A 22030-nucleotide genomic window follows, 5' to 3' on the forward strand; every position below is an offset into this window, starting at 1 on the left:
TAGATTATTACTGATGACTGTAATGCGATCCTTTAGTTTGTGTGTGATCACCATCTCCTGGATCTTCATGGGCTCTGCATTAAAGTGCTGGTGGGAAAATTGGATTTCTGGCTATAATTTCAAATGGCAAAGAAAACATAAAACATCCCATAAAAGAGCAAATATTTTTAACAGCGAATATGTTGACATCATTTTGTGTCACATGACATATGTAAAGGTTGTCCTGCTTTGACCTTATTCGCTGCTTCTGCTCCAACAAATTCAACTGATGTCATCAAATTAATCAGTTAAATATTATATATGTGCAATGCTGTAATACTTAGCTCAGGACAAGCATAGCAATGCTAGAGCTTGACCTGTAACTGCACACATTAGTACAAAAACTGAGGCTCAGCATCAGCCACTTGATGTTAGCTGACCCTGCAGATGCAATGATAGGATTTGTATAGAAAACAATGGCTGAATGAAAGCACTTTACCACCTTTACATTTTAATGAGGAGATTTTAGGATGGTACATTCTCAAAGAAAGGCAGGAAAATAAATGTATCATAATGTCATGCTCTTGGTTGATTTGAGTGTTTTTAAATGCAACTGTATTCTCGCATCGCCCTTTTTCTCCCTGTTGATGATCCAGGGAACATCTTCAGGCAACATTTCTGTTACTACTTTTGATTCTAATGAATCTGTAACTTTCTAATTTCAGGGCTGGAAAATGGCATACATGGTGTTTCAAAACGAGAAGAAATGAAAGAGCACAATTTCACTCTCTGAACTGCTTTTTTTGGGATACTCCTTTATTTATTTATTTCATGGAAAAAGCTCTGCTATGATTTGAACATTACTTTTAAGTTCCTGAAACGGGTTCAAAGCTGCAGACAGACGCTGAGAACAAAACAACACCAGTTGCACAGAAGCATCGACAATGTGTGAAAAATATATTTGCATCCAGCGGAAACGGCTGACACTCAAAAACAACATTTTGCATGCATCCATCCATTTTCTTCTGCGCATCCGATTCAGGGTCGCTGACAGGCCGGAGCCTATCGCAACTGTCGCAGGGCGAGAGGCAGGGTACACCCCGCACAGGTCACCAGCCAGTCACAAGGCCACAGAGGGGCCAACACGCTCAGATGTTCACATCTTGCCAATTTAGAATCACCAGTTAATATTTAATTGTCACTTTTGTAAAATCAATAAATAAAAATCATTCACTGTGGAAAAAAGAAAATAAATTGCGAGTAGAGTTTGATGGAAAGAATAGTCCAGACACTTCAATTTGATCCAAGGATCTGCTGGAAAATCTGCATCTCAGTGCCAAATTGCATGCATTTCCAGTCACAAAGAGACAAATTTAACTGGGATGGGAAGTGTTCCAAGTGTTCCAGCCTTTGCTGTCCAAAACGAACACTAGGGTGGAATAAACGGACTCAATAATCCTTTTCCTTCTAGTTGCATCCACTCCTTCAGCCAGCACTCTATTCTCTGCCTTGTAGGCACTTACTAACTATCACACATGTTCAAAGTCGAATAGCAGGAAAATAAGATGTTCAGTGTCTTGCTCAAGAACACTTCAGACTGAAGAATCAAATCACCAACCCTCCAAAAAGGTGGAGGAGCCACTCTACTCCTGTGCACAGCAAAACAATTGTTTGCCAATGAACATATAAGAAAACATTGGATTTTTCCCTCTGGATAGTTATGTGAGAAAAATCAGACTTTCAGTAGGATAATAATACTAATCTTAAATCCATGGCTCAAAAGGAAGAAAGGGAAGTTTACTGAATGGCAAAGGTCAAAGTTAAATATTCTAACTTGTGTTCATGTAAGACGGCCTTGAAGGAAGTTTAACAAAGTGGTCAATGCAGATTGACTCCAGATGCCTCATATTTGATGTTGTGTTACCACAGTCAGACAGAAACCTTTGGAGCAGCTCTTCAATCGCTCACAGTGTGGGCACTGGGTACTCTGACCGCTGCTGATAAAGTCCCCGTTGGTTCTCATTCACCTAGGAAGCATCCTCTATGTAGGTTTCATCCACCAATACAGCTGGAGGAGAAATACTGGGGTAGACAGGCCCACACTTAGTGGGATTTGCTGTAAATGAATTGCAGCTAGCCAGACGTTGAAAAAGTACAGAGATTCTGTATTTAAGTAGAAGTACAGATACTAGTGTTTAAAAATACTCCAGTAAAAGTTGAAGTACTGATTCCACTTCTTTACTCAAGTGAAAGTGAAAAAGTACTGAAATGTACTCAGAGTAAAAGTAGCTCTTTGAAACACATTTCTACCAGCTGCTTCTATGCAAAGCTAACTGAACCTTGTTTTTTATTAATGTAATAATAAAATAATATTAGGAAATGGAAATACAAACTTTATTTTAGTCTAAATTTTAATACTAGTAAATATTCTCAGTTTGAATCAGTGAAGCAGAACATGAGCAGAGAAATCTGTTTTCTGTTGGCTACGTTGTAGAGGATGACTCTGCATCTAAGCAAAAGATGAGCACAGTCAGGGGCTGAAGTGGGATTGAGCACGTGGGGGAACGCTAAAATCGTTCTTAATGGCTCAGTGTGGGCAAAAGAATCACAGCACACAATAATTCTATTGAGAGCTCCAGTAGATTTTCTTAGTGTACAGGCTGTGATCAGCTGACACAAGGTGTCAGCAGATGTCTCGTGAGTTGTTCTGGCTAATTTCCATTCTCTATACAATACACAGTTTATGCTGTCTTTATATTAGACACTATAAAGTTGGTATGAAGGTGGAATTCAGTGATTGCATCTCAGCATCATCAGTTTAACTTCATGAAACCTTAGCCACTGTGCACCGGTCACACACTGTTCTTTACTTTAAACCCATCACAGTGCAGCAAACCACAGCGAGTCTACTTCAGTTTGTTTTGCAGCAGGTTTCACAACATGAACAAAAGCATATTTTCACATGCACAAACCCGATATCCAATTTAAAAAAACGAGGACTTACATGTAAGCTTTAAATTTCCAACACCACTGATCAGTCCTTATCTTTAAATATAAACATTTCTTCTTTCTTTCCTGTCTTTGTCATCTTTCTCCATCTCTGAGTGAAGTTCGCGCCCTTTCTTTTCTCTCCCCGTGAAAACAGCAGCTGGACCTTTAGCTTGCAACACTGTGCTACAAACTGCACACAAACTGTTCGTGTGTTTGCTGATGTTTATTGATCTGATAGAAACATTGCATTTGAAATTACCTGCCACAGCATCTTGCATATTCCCCTATGTGAAGTCTGAAAGGCCGAGGGCCGTGGGAACGAAAGTGCTTTACTGTCAGGGGACCACGATTAACAGGCAGAGCCTAAAGAGGCGACAACTCAGGTCACAAAAAAAATAAATCAATGAACCTGTGTTTGTCCCACCTGAGATGGTGTTTTGAGTTCATTTATGGAGGAGTTTGAGTGGGTTTAACAGGATTTTTGTTAATTACGTGTTTATTTTTATGTTAAAATGTTAATGTAAAATAAAATGAAACCAGCACTTATGTCACTGTTTTCTCATGTGCTGCTGTGTTTCTGCCCACCTGGTGGAGTCCAATACCGACTCTTCCTTTGAGCTCTTTGTTTAAGCCCTGTCAGAAATGTCGGGCTCTTCACATGTTAATAAAGCTCCTCTGTCGGCTCCTTGGTCCTGGAAGGCATGTAGGAGAATGTGGATGAATGTGGAAATCACATCATGAATGTGCATCTGATAAATCTGCAGCAACTTTGCGATGCTGTCATATCAACATGGTTTCCGGCACCTCACGGAATCTATACCATGAAGAATTAAGGCAGATCTGCAGGCAAAAGGGGGTCAAACCTTGAAGTACTAAGGTGTTCCTAATAAAGCGTCTGGAGATTATATATGATGGAACATGAGCAAGCATGCACTCTATCCAGTTTAAACATCCTCCAGTCCCAATGAGGTTATTCCTAATCCTTAGGAAGCCAATCACGGCCGTCACAGATCACTTGTTCTGATACTCGTGGATTTGTTTTAGTTCGTATTTTGATTATGAAGTCATCAAACCACGAGCAGATTATTAACTGCAACAGTAAAATGTGTTAGAATTGTTTATAGTAGCTACATTTCACAAGACATTATGTAACAGTGCTGGAGCCACACAGTAAAACTGGAGAGATATTTTAGGGCTCAGCTGCATCTGTTTAGCCTCATTAACCACACAATGTATTTCAGGTGACATGGAGAAATGAAACTAACATTAAACTACTGAGATATCAAATCAAATAAGCACTACCCACGTTCAGCAGACTGCACACAAGCACTTGTTTCTCAGAGGCTTTATTGTCTATTTTCATGTGATGTTTTAAAGCAATACTCTCCATAATTTCTCTCATCTAGCACAACACCAAAAAAAAAAGGAGTTTAACAAGGTCATTGCATGACCAAGACGTGTGCAGAGCTGTCAAAAACTGAACTAGGGATTGACTGCTTGACTGAGATCATTTTAACTGAGTGAGAGCAGAGGAGCAATCTAACATATGAACACATTTACCTGCACTCCCCTTTCTGCTCAAGGAGTTTTGGCTCTCACAGAGTTGATCACATATGTACATTCAGACCACAAACACCCAAAATTTAAAAAAAAAAAAAGAGAAGTGTAAAGAAAGTCTCTTCCTCAAACTCAGCACTTGCCTCAGTTGTACCCAGAGATTCTCACGTTTTCATCAGACTAAAACGCTCACATTTCCTGTTTACCGCTGACAAAAGGCAAGCATCTCCCTCTGAGCTCATGTTGCTTAGTATTGTGTTTTAATCATCTCCGCAGCATGTTACCTTTTATATAAAACTTATTTTGGTATTTGTCTTTAACTACCTGAAAACATTAGAAAACAATTACAACAAAAACACAAAAATCTCCTTTCTGATGTCCAAAGTAACAATTCCAGCAGACTGCATTAGGAGTCCTGGAGGAAGCCCTGGAATGATCGCTCCTCCTCTTCCTCTTAAAATGGGGATCATGTTGGAAGATGGATTGGCAGCTTGGATGAGGGAGTTGGACCAATTAGAAGGGGAAGGCTGACGAATTGATTTGTGGGATTTTCGGTGTCTGTGGCTGTGATCCTGGCTCAGAACCTGAGGTGAGATTTGTGTTTCACCATGTATCTGTTCACCAAGAAAGAAAAGGGAGCGAGGAAAAGAGTTTATTACAGAAAGTTTCGTTAACTACATATTAAAAACAAATAAAAAAGGTGCATCGAGGTGAAATTAAATTACATTAAGAAATTTAATTAAGTGCATAAAAATTAAGTACCTGTCAAGGGTCTCCCAAAAGCGCAGGAAGACGGGCCGGTCCAGATGGCGTCTGTGGCGGCTCAGCTCCAGGACGGTCACATCCCACTTTTGCACATTGGGATCAGTCGTTGCCTCATCGTATTTTAAATGAAAAGCTCGTACTGGAGGGGAAAATGCATTCATGCAACCGTAAGGATGTTTTTCAGTAATATCTCCTCAACGTCTTCGTTTATTCTACACATTCAACCCTCTGAATCCTTTTCCAACCTCATCTCTAAAATCCTGGAAGACACGGTGGCACCACAGCTCTAGTTAACAATAATTTCTACGAGCCATTTCAACGCGATTTCCGTTCTAGACAGACCACTGACATCCCTCCTGACATCACATGGCACTGTTCTCACCATCCTCATCCTCCTTGACCTCAGTGCTGCTTTGATACCACTTCCCACCCTCTTCTGTTAGAATGACGAGCCAGTGCTGGACTCCAGGACACAGCACGAGAATGGTTTACATCCTTCCTTTCTGACAGGATATAGTTCAAGGCAAGACTGTACGCTCTCTATTAGCCTCGGTCACACATGGGGTCCCTAAAGGATCAGCACTGGACCCCCTGCTATTTATAAATTATCTCTTTCTTCTCAGAAATATAGTTTCATTTTTACGTTGACAACTCCTTTGCCCGTCCTTTCCTCATTACCTGCTCGCAAGCCGTCATGAAGTTATTTTATTGAATGAAAGGACACCCTATCTGATGTCTCTATAGATGGACAATACTCTCTTTGTCACCCACATCAAGTCCACCTAACATCTTCAGGCTACACACAAGTTCTAGTTCATGCCCTTGAACAGCATTCCAATAATCCATGCCTTTGGATTAATGGAATGCTATTCTCTCTGATCTCCACCCAAAACTTCTTAACTGGCTCCAAATTGTACAGAACTCTGCAGAGAGAATAATCACCCACACTTATCATATTACACCTATTCTCACCCAGCTTCACCGTCTCCCCATTTCCCAGAACATCCAATACAAGATTCTGCTCCTCACTTTCAAAGCTCTCCATGACCTGGCACCCTCATCTCCTCACACCTCTGCCCGTGCTCCACGCTCTCCTCACTGCTCCTCGCTTCAGACTTTAACACTAGAGGCTTTAGCTGAGACTCATCGTTGGAACTCACTGCCTCTAACTCCGTCAACCAAACTATGACACAGCTTAAAAGCACAGCGCAAAACCTACCTGTTAGTATCAGCATATCACCTATAACCATCAACGCCTTATGTTTTACATTTCTGAATCTCAAACTTAAATCTCTCTTTAATATTGATCTACTTGTTAATTTTATTGTTGTAAGGTAACACTGAGTGCTTTGAAAGGTGTCCACAGATAAATATGTCTACAACAGGCACAGAGTTCACAATTTGCTGATTCTTTGAATGAGTGGAAAACCAAACATCACGACTCCAACCATTTTTTACTGCTATCGTTTCAACACAGTGAAACTAAATAGACTAAATAGTCTATTTAGACTTCACAATATTACTTACTTTTGGCAAAAATGTCGACAGGAGAGCCGTCGGGCAGCAGCCACGGCCAGCCTTTGAACTGCCAGGCAGGACCCTGCACAAACACAGCCACCACTCGATCCCTGAAGGAAGAAACAGGCTTGTCAAACAAAAAAAAAAAAAAAAAAAAAAAACTGGATTAAACATTTCAGGGCTCTAGACTAACTTTTTGCCAAAAGTTAGGCGTACCGGCACAAAAGTTAGGCGCACACAAATTTTATAATAATTTCTATAATATAATGTGTTTTTCTGGATACACTGTGCTTTTTCAGCATTCAAAGATTGATGACACCGTGTCAGAGCACTGGCTATGAATTTCAGAAGGATCAGGCCTCATCAGAGAGGTCCCGCCCCTTACTATCTCTCATTGGTTTAGTCCACGATAGGGGCATAATATGTGTCTGTTGTTGGAAGGTTGCAGATTTTTTTTTTTTTTTTGCTAACCGAACATTTGGTCGCACAGGTGCAACCAAATATTTTTTTTTTTAGTCGCACCACTGAAAAATATGGTCGCATTTGCGACCAAATTGGTCGCACTCTAGAGCCCTGCATTTAAAGAAGGTGCAATAAGCTGTAAACACATTCACTGAACACTGCAGCAGAGGGCAAGGATCTCAGGTATCATTAATATGACAATATGTGTTTTCCTGATGTTGGATTTACAACCAAGGATGCCCGATGCTGAAATTCTTGATCGGCTGTAGGTCAAGTGGAGTGGTTCGGAAAACTGGTGGACTGATCCTCGGCTCCACATGTCCTTGGGCAGGTTACTGAAAAGTTGCATCCAATGCAGCAACTAGAGTATGATTGTGTGCAGCTTGCAGTAGGAAGCACTGAGTACTCAACTTAAGTAGAAAGGTGCTACACAAGTACCAGTAATGTGCTATATATGCCAATACCAGTGGGTGTTATACATGGGCTTAAGACTTGCTCCAGCAGAAGTGAGGAAGAGGAAACACACACCTCTCCCCCCCATTTCCCTCTGAAATTATTCAACAATCGGCCAGTACTGTGTACCCATTATATGATAACTCAGACTCTGAAACATAATCATCTTGTGGTTTCAACACAGGCTGCATGCATAATAATGAGTCATATTTGCTAAACACTCAAATATCCCCGTTAACAGCTGAGTCATCTGATGAATGGTCATTTCATGATAAAGGTACAGAGGGGAGTACAGGCTTGTTGTTTCCATAGTGTCCCTGTATGGTGTAAAATGCTAATATAACTGAGAAAATACATATACTGACCAATCCTGGGGAGCCAGTTTGAGCGGCTGATCGATGACGCGGTACGGCACGGTGACACTCAGTGTTGTGCCACCAGGCTGGATCTGGTCTTTGCGCCTCTGTAGCAGAACCTCATTGTCCCGCGGGATGCCCTGCTTCTTCTTCTCTTCTGATGTGATAAACCTGGTACAGGCCAGAGTCTGGAAGTCATTTCACTGCTGCTCCTTAGGGTACAATTTTTACCTTTCTTGCCAACACTGCCCATTTTGCAGAGGTGCCAACATTAAATCCAGTCATTAAACCTCCAAACAGTTGTTGCTCTATGGCAACGACCACAGACAGTCACCGCTGGCACGCCAAGCTCTTTTTCAATCTCTGCCCTAAACTTAGTGTTGAGCAACTTGACAAAAAAAAATCCACTACTGCGTGTCTGAAGAACATCAACCGCCAAAATAACATCAATGCATGGAAGACAGTGCAATTGATTCATTGCACTGTCTTCCACTTTAGAGAAAGAAGAAGGGCACTAATGATTTGTACTTACTTCAGATCCTGCAGGAGATCCTTAGCATTGAGCATTGTGATGAGGGAGGTGGTGGCAGCAGGGATGATGATGATTGGTGTTCGGGATCCTGTGGAGAAAGCCACATTAAAAATGGTTTAAAACTACAGCTCAGTTGGTCAGTACTACTAAAAAACAGTGATTAACTCTGATCAAATGTGATGTACCTTTCTTCTGGTTTGGTGGAGGTCTGGCTTGTGAAACTAGAGAGAAAACAGTTAAAATAATATATTTTTAAATAAATACAAACATGTGGATATTGAGTCCAAAGACAAGAACAACAATCCTCAGTAAAACTGCTTCCTATGCGTCAAGTATTTGTTAAGTCACTTCCTTGACAAGAAATTTTCTTCATAAGCTCTAACAATAGTAAGACTTACAATATCCAACGACTGAACGAACATCACTAAACCTGAACACAGAAAGGGGTTTTTGTTTTTTTTTTGGAATTTATCCTTAAAAACTGTTTGGAAAAGGGGAGGTACTTCCACATGATAGTTGGAAGAATCTGGTGTCTATCAGTATACCTAATGCTAACTTTAACCAATGAAATAAAAGAACCCTTTAGGTCCAAAAGGGGAAAAAGAAAAAAGAAAAGAAAACGGAAACCCGACTTTGCCTCTTAAAGCTTGCATACACGGAGTGTGTCAAATGATAAAAAAAAGAAAAAGTGTTAGACTAAAAATACATGTAGCCGATTCTCCAAGTTCCCCATTTCATCAAACTGTGGTTCAGTTTCATGATGTTTAAGTTGGGACCTTGTTTAAAATCTAAGTAAGAACAGAATTTGCCATCAACCCATATTTCAATTACATCAAGTATTGAATCCTACATCAGACAGCACATGATCTGGTCTGCACTGGTGTTGAAAGAGGAGAGGATGCATTCGGTTTTTAATTTACATTTTATTGTGTCCCAACATTTTTGGAATTGGGGTTGTGGATTTGCAAGAACTCTGCAATGTGTTAAAGTAATAAATATCTACCAACCGGCTGAAGCAGCTGGAGATAAAACTGAAAGCAACACAAATGCATAAATCCCATGTGAAATACCACCATGGAGTGAGCAACTGGAGAACCGTTAGATAGTTTATAAAAGTAGTGGCAAAAATTAAAGAAAGACCACTAAATATATTTAAACGTTTAGTCTTTTGCTAATTGGAGTATAATTAAATAAAGCAGAAAAGACAGTTTTTGTCAGACTTGCAGTCACACTCAAAGACAAAGTTTTAGCTTAAAACCTCTGCTGCAGGTCAAATGGGTCAAACTGGTTCTACTTTTTATTTCTTCCACACATGCAATGGGAAGTTGCTAAGCGTTTGTAGAAGAGTCAAACAAACATGTGATTCTTCTCTACAGACAAAAGGTTATTTTAGCGATGCAGCTTCATTCAGAAATCATGTGAATATTCTTTTCTTTTTTTATTAGTACAGTCATGTGTCTAAATGCCACGCCTGGAAACAATCGACGTTGTGAATAAAAGAAATACCGTTATTATTACACAACGCTCTGATACAGTCCCTTTAGAAATTGCTGGTAAGAGACCCGAGTGACTGATATATGAAAAGAGCTGATCAACACATACTAACAGGCAGTGTTGGGAGCACTGAAAACTGAAAACAGTCATGATGTGACTACGTCAGGATTTGGGAGGAGGACAAAAAAAAAAAAAAAAAAAATGACAGAATCAATTTACGGTAACCCTTGAGAAATGAATGAAAAAGGAACTAGCCCAGGCTCAGCTGGAGCATGTACAGACTATAGGGTGTTTTTAGCGGTTTTCCCTTGCTATATGAAAAATAAGGCACAGAAAAGAATATTGTAGTAGTACAGAGTGCAAGTCTGTCTTTGTTAAAAACATCACTCCAGTACAAACTCTCAAACAGAAACAGTCCTTACACTCTGTGGCACGATGGGCAAAAACTAAAAAAAAGGTTTTTACTCTGTATTTATTCTTTATGCATGATTAAACATGAACATTTAGAATTCAACACTAACCTGGACGAGGTACAGGCTGCAGTGCAGGGGTCTGGGCCTTTCGAGCAGATGCTCCTTCCTAGAAAACAAGCAACACCTCAAGATTAAAAATACAAGGTTATATACAGTCCCATCATACAGTGTCTTCAGAAACTTCTGATGTTAACAAGAAATATAAAAATTGTGCAGCTTCGATTGTTGTGCCCAACAGGCCACTTGAAATAAATTGTTCAAGGTGTTTCATCAGTGAAATAACTGAACAGTGTTGAATATTTAGGCTTAGATAGCCACCTAGCAGGAGCAGCTGCTCTTGAAGCAGCTGGTAGTCATCCTTATCGTGATCTGTTATTTGTTTTCTAAAGTTTTCAGCATTTTAACACAACTACAATCAACCAACAGTTAAATATTAGTGGGCATCAAGTATCAAATATACTCCAACTCCTCTGATCTGCAAGGTAACGTCTAACTGAAGCTCTACAACAAAGTGTGTCATTTACAGATAAATTGCATGTCTGGAGCTCATCTGCTTGAACTGAATGTGGGTTAATGTTAACTAGAAGGCCCCATCTGAGTGCGAGTGCAAGTTCCTTAAACCTCTCAAATGCTAATTACACTGCTGTAGTTTTTCTTAGCACTAGTATTTGTTTGTTCACAAGTTACCCTTGTGAAAGAGAGCTAAACTTGTCAGGGCTAACCTACAAAACAAGACAGATAGCTGCTTTACTGACCTCACAAGGGAAATGTGGGTGTTAGAACAGAAACATAAAAAGTAAAAATAGTAGAGACCGCATTAAACAAAGAAATACACGATAAAAGCCTTATGCAGGAATTTATAGTTATAGCAGTGATTAAAAACAAAAAAGTAAAAATGTAGTTAAAAACAGTAATAGTAAGACTGACATTGCCTGAGAGAAAAGTGAAAATTGCATTAATTTATATGTACATTACATAAAAAAAGCAAATTAAAAAAACAAACAAACAAACAGCTGAATGAAGGTTTAATACAAAGTACATTTGGGATTTTATGCCTGACAGGTGTGTTCACCTGTCACAGCATGAAGAGTTTTAAACACAGCTTTATAGAGAACAGTAGGAATGATTTCCTCAAGGGTTCTTTGTGGCAGTGAGGTTGAATCACTCTGAGGGAGAACGAGCTCTGCTGCTTCAGAAATGTGGAGCGGAGCAGGTGTGATGGGTGATAACTGTACATTGAAGCATAGCTTACAATAAATCGATCTATTCTGTAATTCAATCTGCACCACCACTGTACTAAGCTATGGCAAAGGCCTATATGTTTAGATGAAACCAGAAAAAAGAAACATAAAAGTCCAACATGCAAAAGTTAGTGGAGTCAAACTTTCTCACAGGATGAGAAAACTGTGATTATGTTGTAAAATTCAGAAATGGGATTTCTACTGCTGGAACAGTCATAAAAACATAACGGTCACTTACAATTTTAGTTCACGCTTCAGCAACAGTACTTGTGCCTTTGTGCTGCTAAGAATCACAGTTGTGGTTTGTCACCTGAAAAGTCACCGTTTTTTTATTTTTCTGTCATTACCAGACACAAATAAAATATATGTATTGTAACATGGGCAAAGACGCGAAATATTAGATTTAGTGAGCTTAGTGTAAAGATAATTTTAATTAACTATATGCAAGACGTTTGTGTGAGATGACAGCTGGGGGTGACAGACTGCTGGGGTCTGGGTGGTAATGTCCACTGTTTTTCAGTCAACAACATGTAAGCTGATGTTTGCCACTTTTAAATCAGCGACCCTCTAAGATTTGTGGAAGTGTGTACACAATGACCTCTCTTCCCTTTTCTCACAGCATGCCAATTGAGATAATGGTTTATTCCTCATTCTGCAGAGTGGGTGTGAATACAAATAGGTCAGTAGCCCAACCCCCTCCCCTTTAACAGAGCAGGCAGCAACAGCAGCAAAGACGGCGTGACGTGGTGAGAGAGCGTAATGCCACCGAGCCTAGAGCTGCCTTTCAGAGCGAGCTCACAACTCACAGCTCTTCCTTCCGTTCATCTTCCTCCTCCCCCGTTGCTTTCATTCCTCTAGCTAGAAGGAGCAGTGCGTGAGAGGCAGCTGAATAGGGAGGGGGGATAAGCATAAAAACCGAAATCTGAACGATCTGAGAAACACAGTGGACAGCGGGCATGTGAATCAAAGAGGAAGAACAAGAGGAAACGAGGATAAGCACAGAAAGGGGGAGCAAAGCTGAACGGAGACATGTAGGCTTATTTATCATTCAGATGTGAATCCCATCTCTGCGTGCCTGCTTTGATATACACAACATGACAGCGGGGACAGTAAAAGGACCCAGGGCTGCAGCTTACTGTCAACTACCGTGTCTCCTCTCTCTTCGGCCATGAGCAAAAGAAGCAGCACACCACAGCTAAAATCAAGCCTCTAGGGACAATGCGCCAAGGCAGATTGAGAGACTGCAACACCGGAGCGCTCAAACATGCTCTTGCCAGGCATGCACGCATGAACTAGCAGCACATTTGTGCACGCATGAGGCAAAAAGCTAGGATTACCTGGAAAAATTAATTTCCCTGGACTGACTACAGAAACCTTACCAGCCAAAGAAGAGGACAATTTGACATATGCTGCAGGAAAAAAAAAAAAAAAAAAGTGAGGACATGGGGCTGTGTGCATTTATGATGTGGCCAAAAGCACCGCAGGAACAGAGACCGAGAGGCCAGTCGCAATGTGTGAAGACTAATTTATCCAGCAGCGATGAATACCACAGAGACAAGTTTTTAGACTAAAAAAGGTGAGTTTATGTTGTGAAGAATTGAAAATACAGACGAACATCGACATAAAAACAGTCATAACAGATGACTGATATAATTCACTCCTCTGGTTGTGGTTTAACTTACAGGATGTAAAGGGTGTGTCTTTCTAAAGGGAGAAAAACTTATTTCTACTGAAGCATGCAACAGTGGAGAGAATTTAAACTCTCTCAAAGTCCTCTCTGTTATGTTAGGCTCCTTTGTTTTGTAATTTTCTTAAAAAAAAGAAAGAAAACTCATCTGCAAAAACTACACCGTCTGTTGACATTCTACAATTAGCCACAACTAGCATTCTAGCATTATTACCGTATTTCCCGGACTACAAAGCGCACCTGAATATTAGCCGCACAAGCTAAAATCAGGGGAAAATCCTGTTTTGTACATACATTAGCCGCACCTGACTAAAAGCCGCAGGTGTTTCAATGTTGACTCATCATATGTAAGAGAATATGCACAAAGCGAATTGTCAGGAAAGAGATGGCTGTTTGGAGACACACCCCTTTTATTAATATTTTGAAAAACAAGTTATGGGTACATATTTGCACATGTGCTGTGCTTCATAAATGAGTAACAAATGTAGTACATAACAATAACCTACAGCACACCAGAAAAATAGATTCGGACTACCTTTTAGGCTCAGGTGCAGTGACACGGCTTTAACAAGAAGAAAAGTCAGTCATTCACCATCTTTCTCTTCTTCCTGCGCACTAAAACCACCAAAGTCCTCTTCTCCAGTGTCGGAAACGAACAGGCTCAGGATGGCTTCGTCATCCACTCTCAGCTTCTTTCCTTCGTTGTCACTTTCAAAACCAAAGATAATCCTCATTGTCATTGTCAGTGTCGGAGTCGAACACCCTCTGAAGGGCCGTGGCGGTGTCCTCCTCTTCATCATGCAGCAGTCCAGCCCTTCGAAATCCGTTGGTGATCGTGGATGTTTGCACACTTTTCCACGCTGTCAGAATCCACCGGTAGAGTTGAGCACAACTTGCTTTTCGCAAGTTTATCGCCGCTCATCATCCACGACTCCCGCTGAACGCGTAGCGCTACTTTGAAGTTTGTTTTTCGCGCTACTTGTACGGCACTATGTTGCCTGGCGGACGGACATGTGACCAACATACCACTCTTGAACCCCGATCCTTCCGCCAGGCAACGTAGTGCCGTACAACAGCGGAACAAACAAAACAAATCGTCTTACGATATGACAAAAATCATGGACAATCTATAGAAAAGCCGCACCTGACTAAAAGCCGCAGGGTTCAAAGCTTGTGGAAAAAGTAGCGGCTTATAGCCCGACAATTACGGTACATGAAAACTAAAACCAAACGAGTGTGGTAGAGGAAGACGTCAAAGCAGGTAATTTGTAGATTTTAATGTCGATATAAAAGCCTACGAACTATATTTAGACTATAGAAATGTACCCTCATTACATTAATATGATATCAAATATGTTTAAAAACAACAGGATGGGCCAATCAAGTTGTGTATTTCTCCAAATCAAGAAATGAAAACGTGCTCACCAGATTGCTGCAAAGTTTTCTTAACTTGGCTGGTATTTACAAGCTTATTTACTGTAAACTGCAGCCTTATCAGAATGAAAACTGTGAGTATAATTTCATTTTTCACAATGAAAATGTATACTCTTCTTTCCACTGTCTCCTAGGCCATCACTGGGTATCAACAAAGTGATTTATATTACTCATCAACAGGAGCTGAAACCCTGCTGACAACTGGATTGAAGCGTAACAACTGTCAAGACTAGAAGTGTCGACACCATGCAGTGGAAACGACGCCACTGCTGTAAACACACAGCTAAACTTCTGTATCTGCTCTCTCTGCTGGGTGTGCTGTTCTTTCTAGTCCACCAGGTGTGGCTGCCGAGGCTCACTGGTATGCCATGGTGGAGAGGGCATCCTCTGGTGTATGGAGGTGGAGCAGCTCACACCACCAAAGCCAAATGGAACACAAGCACCCGCCATTCACAGTGGAGGTTCGTCATCATTCCTCAACAGACTTTCAAGGCTGACGCCAACATCAGCTCCCGTGAAAATCAGGGAGTTTACCCAACTCAACCAGACCCAAATTTTCAGAACGTTCTGGCAGCAAACACAAGCCAAAGAGACGACGCAGACCTCAGCGCCGTGATAACCCACGGACCGTACCCTTACATCATTAACGAGCCTGATAAATGTGCAGACAACACAGCTGCGCCATTTCTGGTGTTGCTGATTGCCACTGAAGCTCGGCAGGTGGAGGCGAGGAATGCTATACGGCAGACGTGGGGGAACGAGAGTGTTGCTCCAGCTCTGGGATTTATCCGGCTCTTTCTGCTGGGGAAAAAAGATGGAGAACTGGGACTTCTACAACAAAGGATGCTAGAAGCAGAGAGCCGGAGGCATCATGATATCATTCAGCAGGACTTCCTGGATTCTTACAAAAACCTCACCATAAAGACACTGATGGGACTAAACTGGGTTGCAATGCACTGTCCGCACACCAGCTACGTCATGAAGACAGACAGCGACATGTTCGTCAACACAGAGTACCTCATTTTTAAGCTGCTCAGGCCTGAACTGGAGCCCAGGAGGAACTACTTCACAGGAAACAACATGAGAGGCTACGCACCCAACCGAAATAAAAACAGCAAGTGGTACATGCCCCCGGAGCTGTACCCAGGTGACAAGTATCCCACCTTTTGCTCTGGGACTGGTTACGTCTTTTCTGGGGATCTCGCAAGGAAAATCTATCAAGTGTCTTTACGTATCCGCCATCTGCATCTGGAGGACGTGTTTGTGGGAATATGTCTGGCCAGCCTCGGAATCGAACCCACGCCACCACCAAATGAGTTCTTATTCAACCACTGGCGAGTATCTTACTCCAGCTGCAAGTACAGCCATCTGATAACATCACATGGGTTTCATCCCAATGAGCTCCTGAAATACTGGCATCACCTTCAGAGCAACAAGCGAAACGCCTGCATCAACGCATTTAAAGAGAGAGCAGGCAGGACACACTTACACAGAGTGACTGGAGAGAAATCAGCTGAGTGAAAGGACACTGTTACACTCACATGCTCACTGTTAAAAATAAAATAAATAAATAAATAAAAACAAAATAAAAAGAGATTTATATCTCAGCACATCCTCTTTTTTGAACTTCATATCAAGGGACTTTACTTATAATCCAAACCCATTTTATCCACAACACAAAATGTGCATAAATGTTGGAAATGTAAAAATCAAATCAAGTGCTCTAGCCAACTTTGTACAAAAGAGATAAGAACTATTTCTACGTCTGAGTCAAACTACTGGAGTTTTATTTTATGAAAGAACACGCTGTGCTTCACTGTACAGAAATAAAGTACTTTTTGTAATAATCAGAGCTACTGTATGACTTTTAGATTTCTGAAGCAGACAGTGCAAGTAAACATCTCCACATATTAAACTGTCCAAGAAGTTATTTTGAAAAATGGCTGTGACAGGTGACGTGTAAGGATGCGACATCATTACCTACACAGAGGACATGTATCCAGTTATCTGTACTTTGTGCTGAATTTCTTTGAAACAGTAAAATCTATTTAGAAAGAACAGCAGGCATCTGTTTTTCAAATGCTGTTACATACATAAGCACATTTAAAATGTGTTATTTAACTACTTGACAGACTTTATGACTTCCTGTGGAAAACCGTGCTTGTATACATGCGTCACAGGTTGAGGTTTTGGTTAGTAGTTATTGTGCAAAAAGTTATTTCTTACCGTCACTGACTTCAGGGTCATGCCGTGATACGTGCCCATAGTATCGATCTTGAAGCCCTCCGTTTCTAGGACAACAACATGCTATGAGTTGGAGCTCACTGGCTGAACAAAGAGGGTTTTTTTCTTTATAAGTATAATGAAATCTAATACCTGCATATTATGCAACGTGTTCGCCGCTTATAAGCCCAGATGTCCCAGTTTTACACTGGGACTTGAAAGCAGCTTACATTTGTGAATCTGTGTGAAGCTAGCAGCATTAAATTTGCCTTAAAATCTCAAGTGGGCATGTGACGTGGTCTGTGAGTATCAGGTGACTGGTGCTTACGCATTTATGGTTTTGTGAAGGACATGAGAGATGATTATTTTTAGATGTGTGCGCGCACAGAAATGTTTTTGAAAGAGAACATTATCTGATTCGTGAAGCTAAACTTAATAAAGTGTGCATAAATGATCATAAATGATCAGTATTTATTCAAGTTTGGATGAACGCATTTGTAAAATTGTTTCACGTGTGGTCAGATTGCTTGATATTTGTGTGTGTGTGGATTAAAGCACGTGCGTCTGAGTTCTCAAAAGTTACACACATATCATTGTACGCGTTTGTGAATCTTTAGTTTACGCTTGTGAATCATATCGCATGCATTTGTGGCAAATTTCTCTCCATACTCTGACCACATTTGTTTACTGATGCTGGGTTTAAATGTGGAAACTGTGGATCAGTGAACTTATATTAACTCAAACAAACAAGCACTCTTTTGCAAAAGGATTGATACTAAAATGATCAGTAAAGCATTTCTAAAACGCACCTTCTTTTCCCTTGAATCGCTCCTGATCGTATCTGTTATAGGCAGCTGGGACAGGTTGCTTGTTCCTTAGGGACGGGTCCTGGAAAAGATACGAAACAATAAATACCTGTATATACAAACACACCGCTCTTCAGTTTAAACTATAGTGGATTTGCAACTAACTCAAACACCTACAGACTATTTTTGCACACATAACTTTGGACAAATTCATTATAAGATGAATATATGTCAGTTTTAACTTTGATTTATTTATGAGATGCAAACGTAACAGGACTAACAGCTAATCAAATTAAAGGTGTGTGCTTATTCAACCAACAAATCATCAACTGGTTCTTAATCGTCCTTATTACTCCTGTATTTTCAAATTGTAAAGAAATTAATTTACAAAAAAAGTGTGATTAAGATCTAAACCATGTGCAAATAAACACTTAATAAAAAAAGATTAAGGTCCAATAAAAAATAAAAAATAAAAATAACGTAACGTAATTTGTAGGAAGTGGATATTTGTCAGTTTACCGCTTGAGTTGTGTTCTGTGCTGGTCTCTGCTCCGGAGCTCGCCCTTCTTCTCGAGCTTTCACGGACTGAAGGATGGCAAAAATGTTTTTGGAAAAGTTCTGAAAAAGGAACAAAAATAGGTTGAGCAGGAGTCGTTTCCTTTTAAAAACAAAAACGAGACTTCCCTCACAGAAGAGATTCAATTAAAACACATTTAAAATGTACAAGTTATTAACTCATTCACTGCCATTGACGTCTATAGCCGTCAATGGCAGTGAATGAGTCAATGGGTTTAACTCATTCACTGCCAGCCATTGGCAGTGAATGAGTTAATTACTGTGTGCTGTTAAGTTAACAGTCTGTCTACATCTTTAGTTTGGTTTAGAAACGATGAGCGTCATGTGTGCGTATCATGCCCACTAGGGCTGGGCCATATTATACCGTTCACGGTAATACCGGTATAATGTTAGGCAACGATAGGAAAATGAAATATCGCGATAGAATGGGAGTAAAACGCGCATGCGCAGTGCCTTTGTTTTCATACGCACATGGCCGATTGTTGAGTGAAACAGATGAACCAGAATTGGTTTGTAAAAATGGTGCAACTTCCGTGATGTGGAACTGGTTTGGTGTTTGTCCGTCAGATACACAACAAAGCACATTTTTTTGCAGAACATGCAAGCGGCCGTTGTCATTGTCATATTTGTCGGACTAAGATGCTCTTAAATCTGGGAGTAATCTGGGTCCTAAACTCCGTATGCTTCAGGTCAAACAACACTGCAGCATCACAGAGTTAAAAACTGTCTAAATTCTTTCATCTTTAATAAAACGATCAGCATTGCTGCTTTACCAGGTGTAACTATAAAGTTTAACTTCCAGGCATCCATGAAAACAAAAGTTATTACATTTAACGGAGTTAGAAGTTAGCAGGAAGCTAGCGGAAGTTAGCTCGCTAGTTTCGCTAGTTACCTAAGCATGATATTGCATGTTCTGACTGAGAGATTTCTGAAAAAAATCAACCTACAGCTCTGCTATCACTTCCAACATAAATGAAGACAGGAAACTAAACAGCAGTGACGTTTGTAGGGTTACTGAAGTTGGGCTAGCTGGTATATAATGATGTGCTACGTGATCGCTAGCGATACAGCTATGTTAGCATAACATAACCAGTGAAGCTGGAGGACGAACACTAACACTTTTCCACTTATAAAAGTTAACGTGAAGGTTCTTCATGGTTAGAGACAAATGCAATCGCATGGCAGGATACTGTAAACGGACCAAACTTCAGTCAGGAGAACAACTGAGATAATCCATCCACAATACGAGGTTAGTCATTAATATACTGCAACAACATGGGAATAGAGCAGCTGCCAGAGAATTCAACATTAATGAATCAATGGTACAGAAGTGGAGGAAGCAAGAAGAATGAGTTTAATAAAGTTTGATTTATCTGACTGCTTTGTTTCGCTTAATGTGCCTTATAACCCCGTGCACCTTATGGTCCGAAAAATGCGTACTGCACACTGCAGTTTAATGTTGCAAAGCACCTCTTTTTAACTTCAGTGGATATTATACATGGTTATGCTCAGGATATGTCAGCCCATTTCTACTGGAAATGCCTTTTGGTTAAACTTTCAGCAAGGAATTTGCATTTGCACTGTTACATTTTTATAAAGCTTTAATGTACATAAAAACCAGCTTCTTGTTTAAGTGAAAATAAATGGAAGGTTGTCTTTTTGCGCTAGTAATGTTGTGGAGTTGTATTTTGTCTCGCATCAATTATATCGTCGGTTATATCGTTATCGCAAATTTTCAAATATATATCGTGATAAATATTTTTGGCCATATCGCCCTGCTCTAATGCCCACCTCAGTACAGAATTTCCCAGGTTAAGTTTGAACTGTGAGCCAAGAAAACTGAAGTCTTTGCATGTAAACAACAAAAAGAACATTCAAATAGGAGCTCAAATTTCACTAGTTATGGTCCATTCGCTGTTGCATATAAACAACGCAGCAGGTTCATTAAATATGTACAATAATTAAAATCAATATTTTGCATGATTCTGCAATTTCTCTCCTAACAAGCGATCCATCCACAGAACAGATGTTCAGGTGGAATTCCAAGTTTTGCCCTCAGTGTCTACAAAGTGAGACAGCTGCCTTACTTTGAACATTTCATTAAAGAAAAAAAAATTTCAACGGCACAACTGGTGTGAAGGATTAGTTTCATTTAACTGTGAACTCTAAATTCTTGTTCATGAATATTTGGTTTTGGTTTAGATTTTTTATCATTTAATACTCTGGATATCATAAGAAAAATATTAAACATGTGGAATCTGAACAGGCATTCATACTTAACTGAATACTGTGCACTGTTACCTCCCTATCCCTATATCTCTCTCCAGTTAGACATAATGAGACACATTAAATAAATTAGTTTATCGAGCGACTGACAAAACAAATCTATTTAGCTTTAAAAAGGTTAAACTAAGATAAGATCAGATATCTGACAACCTTAAAACAAACAAAACAAAGATGGCTGGACTTTAAATAAGATGGTTTCGTTTTTGATAAGCCAAATTTAAACTGATAGGTGAGCACATCTTTTCAACAATCTGTAGTTATCAGTTAATTCCTAACATTTAAATTCAGCTTCTGCTGCCATCTAGTGGTTCACACTGGTCCATGTACTGGTACACATTTATGGTGCTTTCATGGCTGGGCCATTTGAATGTTTTCTCAACCCAATGCACTGTCTCTTAGGGTTCCGGAGGCTAATGTATAATTTAGACTTCTGTGGGAAATCTATGTCATAACTCACAAGGTAACTAGAAACCCCTTTTTATGTTCCAGGCCATTCAGTTATTTCTGCGTCGACCCAAGTTTTAGACAGACTTCTAGGGAGGTGCACGTCAGGTGATGGCGTAGGGTTAAAAGGGGTTTCTGGTTACATGATATGATACATCTGGCATTATAGTGTCAAGTCAATTACAATTCATTTATACAGCGCTAGTTGATAACACACTTGTCTTAAGGCTCTTGCTTCTGAAGGAAAGTTTCATTAGTTTCAAAGTTTCATCAGAAAACAGTCTGGCATAAAGTGTACACTAACCTTTCCAGTGCTCTGGAGAATGGTTGTCCTAGTCCTCCAGACCCGCTCTCTGCTAACAATATCCCTGGTGACATCCACTTCTGCATCCACAAAGCTTCTCTGCTTCAGTGTTATGTCATCATCGAGATCTGTTTTGATAGTTGAACGCTTCTTTGCCATAATCTTTGCTTTAATGGCTGCAATTTTTTCCACAGACATGGCCTCAGACAGTGATCTGGAAGACAGGGACAAACGTTTTGATAAGCTGAACTATCTGTTAGGAGGAACTGGTAATCAGAATAAGGAAAAGCTCATAACCTGATCATACCTGATCTGTTCGATCTGCACGATGCCTTCTTTATGGCCCTCCAGACGGGCAGCCAGACGCTCCTTGTCCAGACGCACACGTTCCTCATCCTTGAGATTGAAAGCAGTTTTCACATTATTAGCAAATTGCAGGATAAAAAATG

The 22030-nt window shown here is 40.2% G+C and overlaps 2 protein-coding genes across 4 annotated transcripts in view; one reads left to right on the forward strand and one right to left on the reverse strand.

Moving 5' to 3' along the window:
* Positions 1–4300: 4300 nt before the first annotated feature.
* Positions 4301–22030, reverse strand: part of cdc73 (cell division cycle 73, Paf1/RNA polymerase II complex component, homolog (S. cerevisiae)) — a 76809-nt gene continuing 59079 nt past the window's right edge. Inside the window, exons 11-22 of the mRNA XM_085255870.1 lie at positions 21889–21977; positions 21582–21795; positions 18491–18589; positions 17975–18053; positions 17169–17233; positions 10629–10686; positions 8799–8834; positions 8614–8701; positions 8091–8252; positions 6820–6920; positions 5290–5431; positions 4301–5141 (exon numbers count right to left, since the gene is read on the reverse strand). Of these exons, the coding sequence (XP_085111996.1) occupies positions 5105–5141; positions 5290–5431; positions 6820–6920; positions 8091–8252; positions 8614–8701; positions 8799–8834; positions 10629–10686; positions 17169–17233; positions 17975–18053; positions 18491–18589; positions 21582–21795; positions 21889–21977 (1170 nt within the window). The 3' untranslated portion in view covers positions 4301–5104. The remainder of the gene's footprint in view (positions 5142–5289; positions 5432–6819; positions 6921–8090; positions 8253–8613; positions 8702–8798; positions 8835–10628; positions 10687–17168; positions 17234–17974; positions 18054–18490; positions 18590–21581; positions 21796–21888; positions 21978–22030) is intronic.
* On the forward strand, positions 12582–16789 carry LOC146553957 (beta-1,3-galactosyltransferase 2-like). 3 transcript variants are annotated; one of them, XM_085255864.1, is made up of 2 exons: positions 12582–13397; positions 15123–16789. In XM_085255864.1, the coding sequence occupies exon 2, from the start codon at positions 15189–15191 to the stop codon at positions 16461–16463; it is 1275 nt and encodes a 424-aa protein (XP_085111990.1). In that variant the 5' UTR covers positions 12582–13397; positions 15123–15188; the 3' UTR covers positions 16464–16789. The 3 variants fall into 3 exon arrangements, with proteins under 3 accessions (XP_085111990.1, XP_085111989.1, XP_085111991.1); XM_085255863.1 differs by having other exon boundaries at positions 12585–13397; positions 15077–16789; XM_085255865.1 differs by lacking the exon at positions 12582–13397 and adding an exon at positions 13408–15016.

Source organism: Mchenga conophoros, linkage group LG18 (assembly GCF_057382185.1).
Source record: "Mchenga conophoros isolate Kocher_MC1m ecotype Shallow Benthic linkage group LG18, M_conophoros_male_GT1.1, whole genome shotgun sequence".
Classification (NCBI taxonomy): Eukaryota; Metazoa; Chordata; class Actinopteri; order Cichliformes; family Cichlidae; genus Mchenga; species Mchenga conophoros.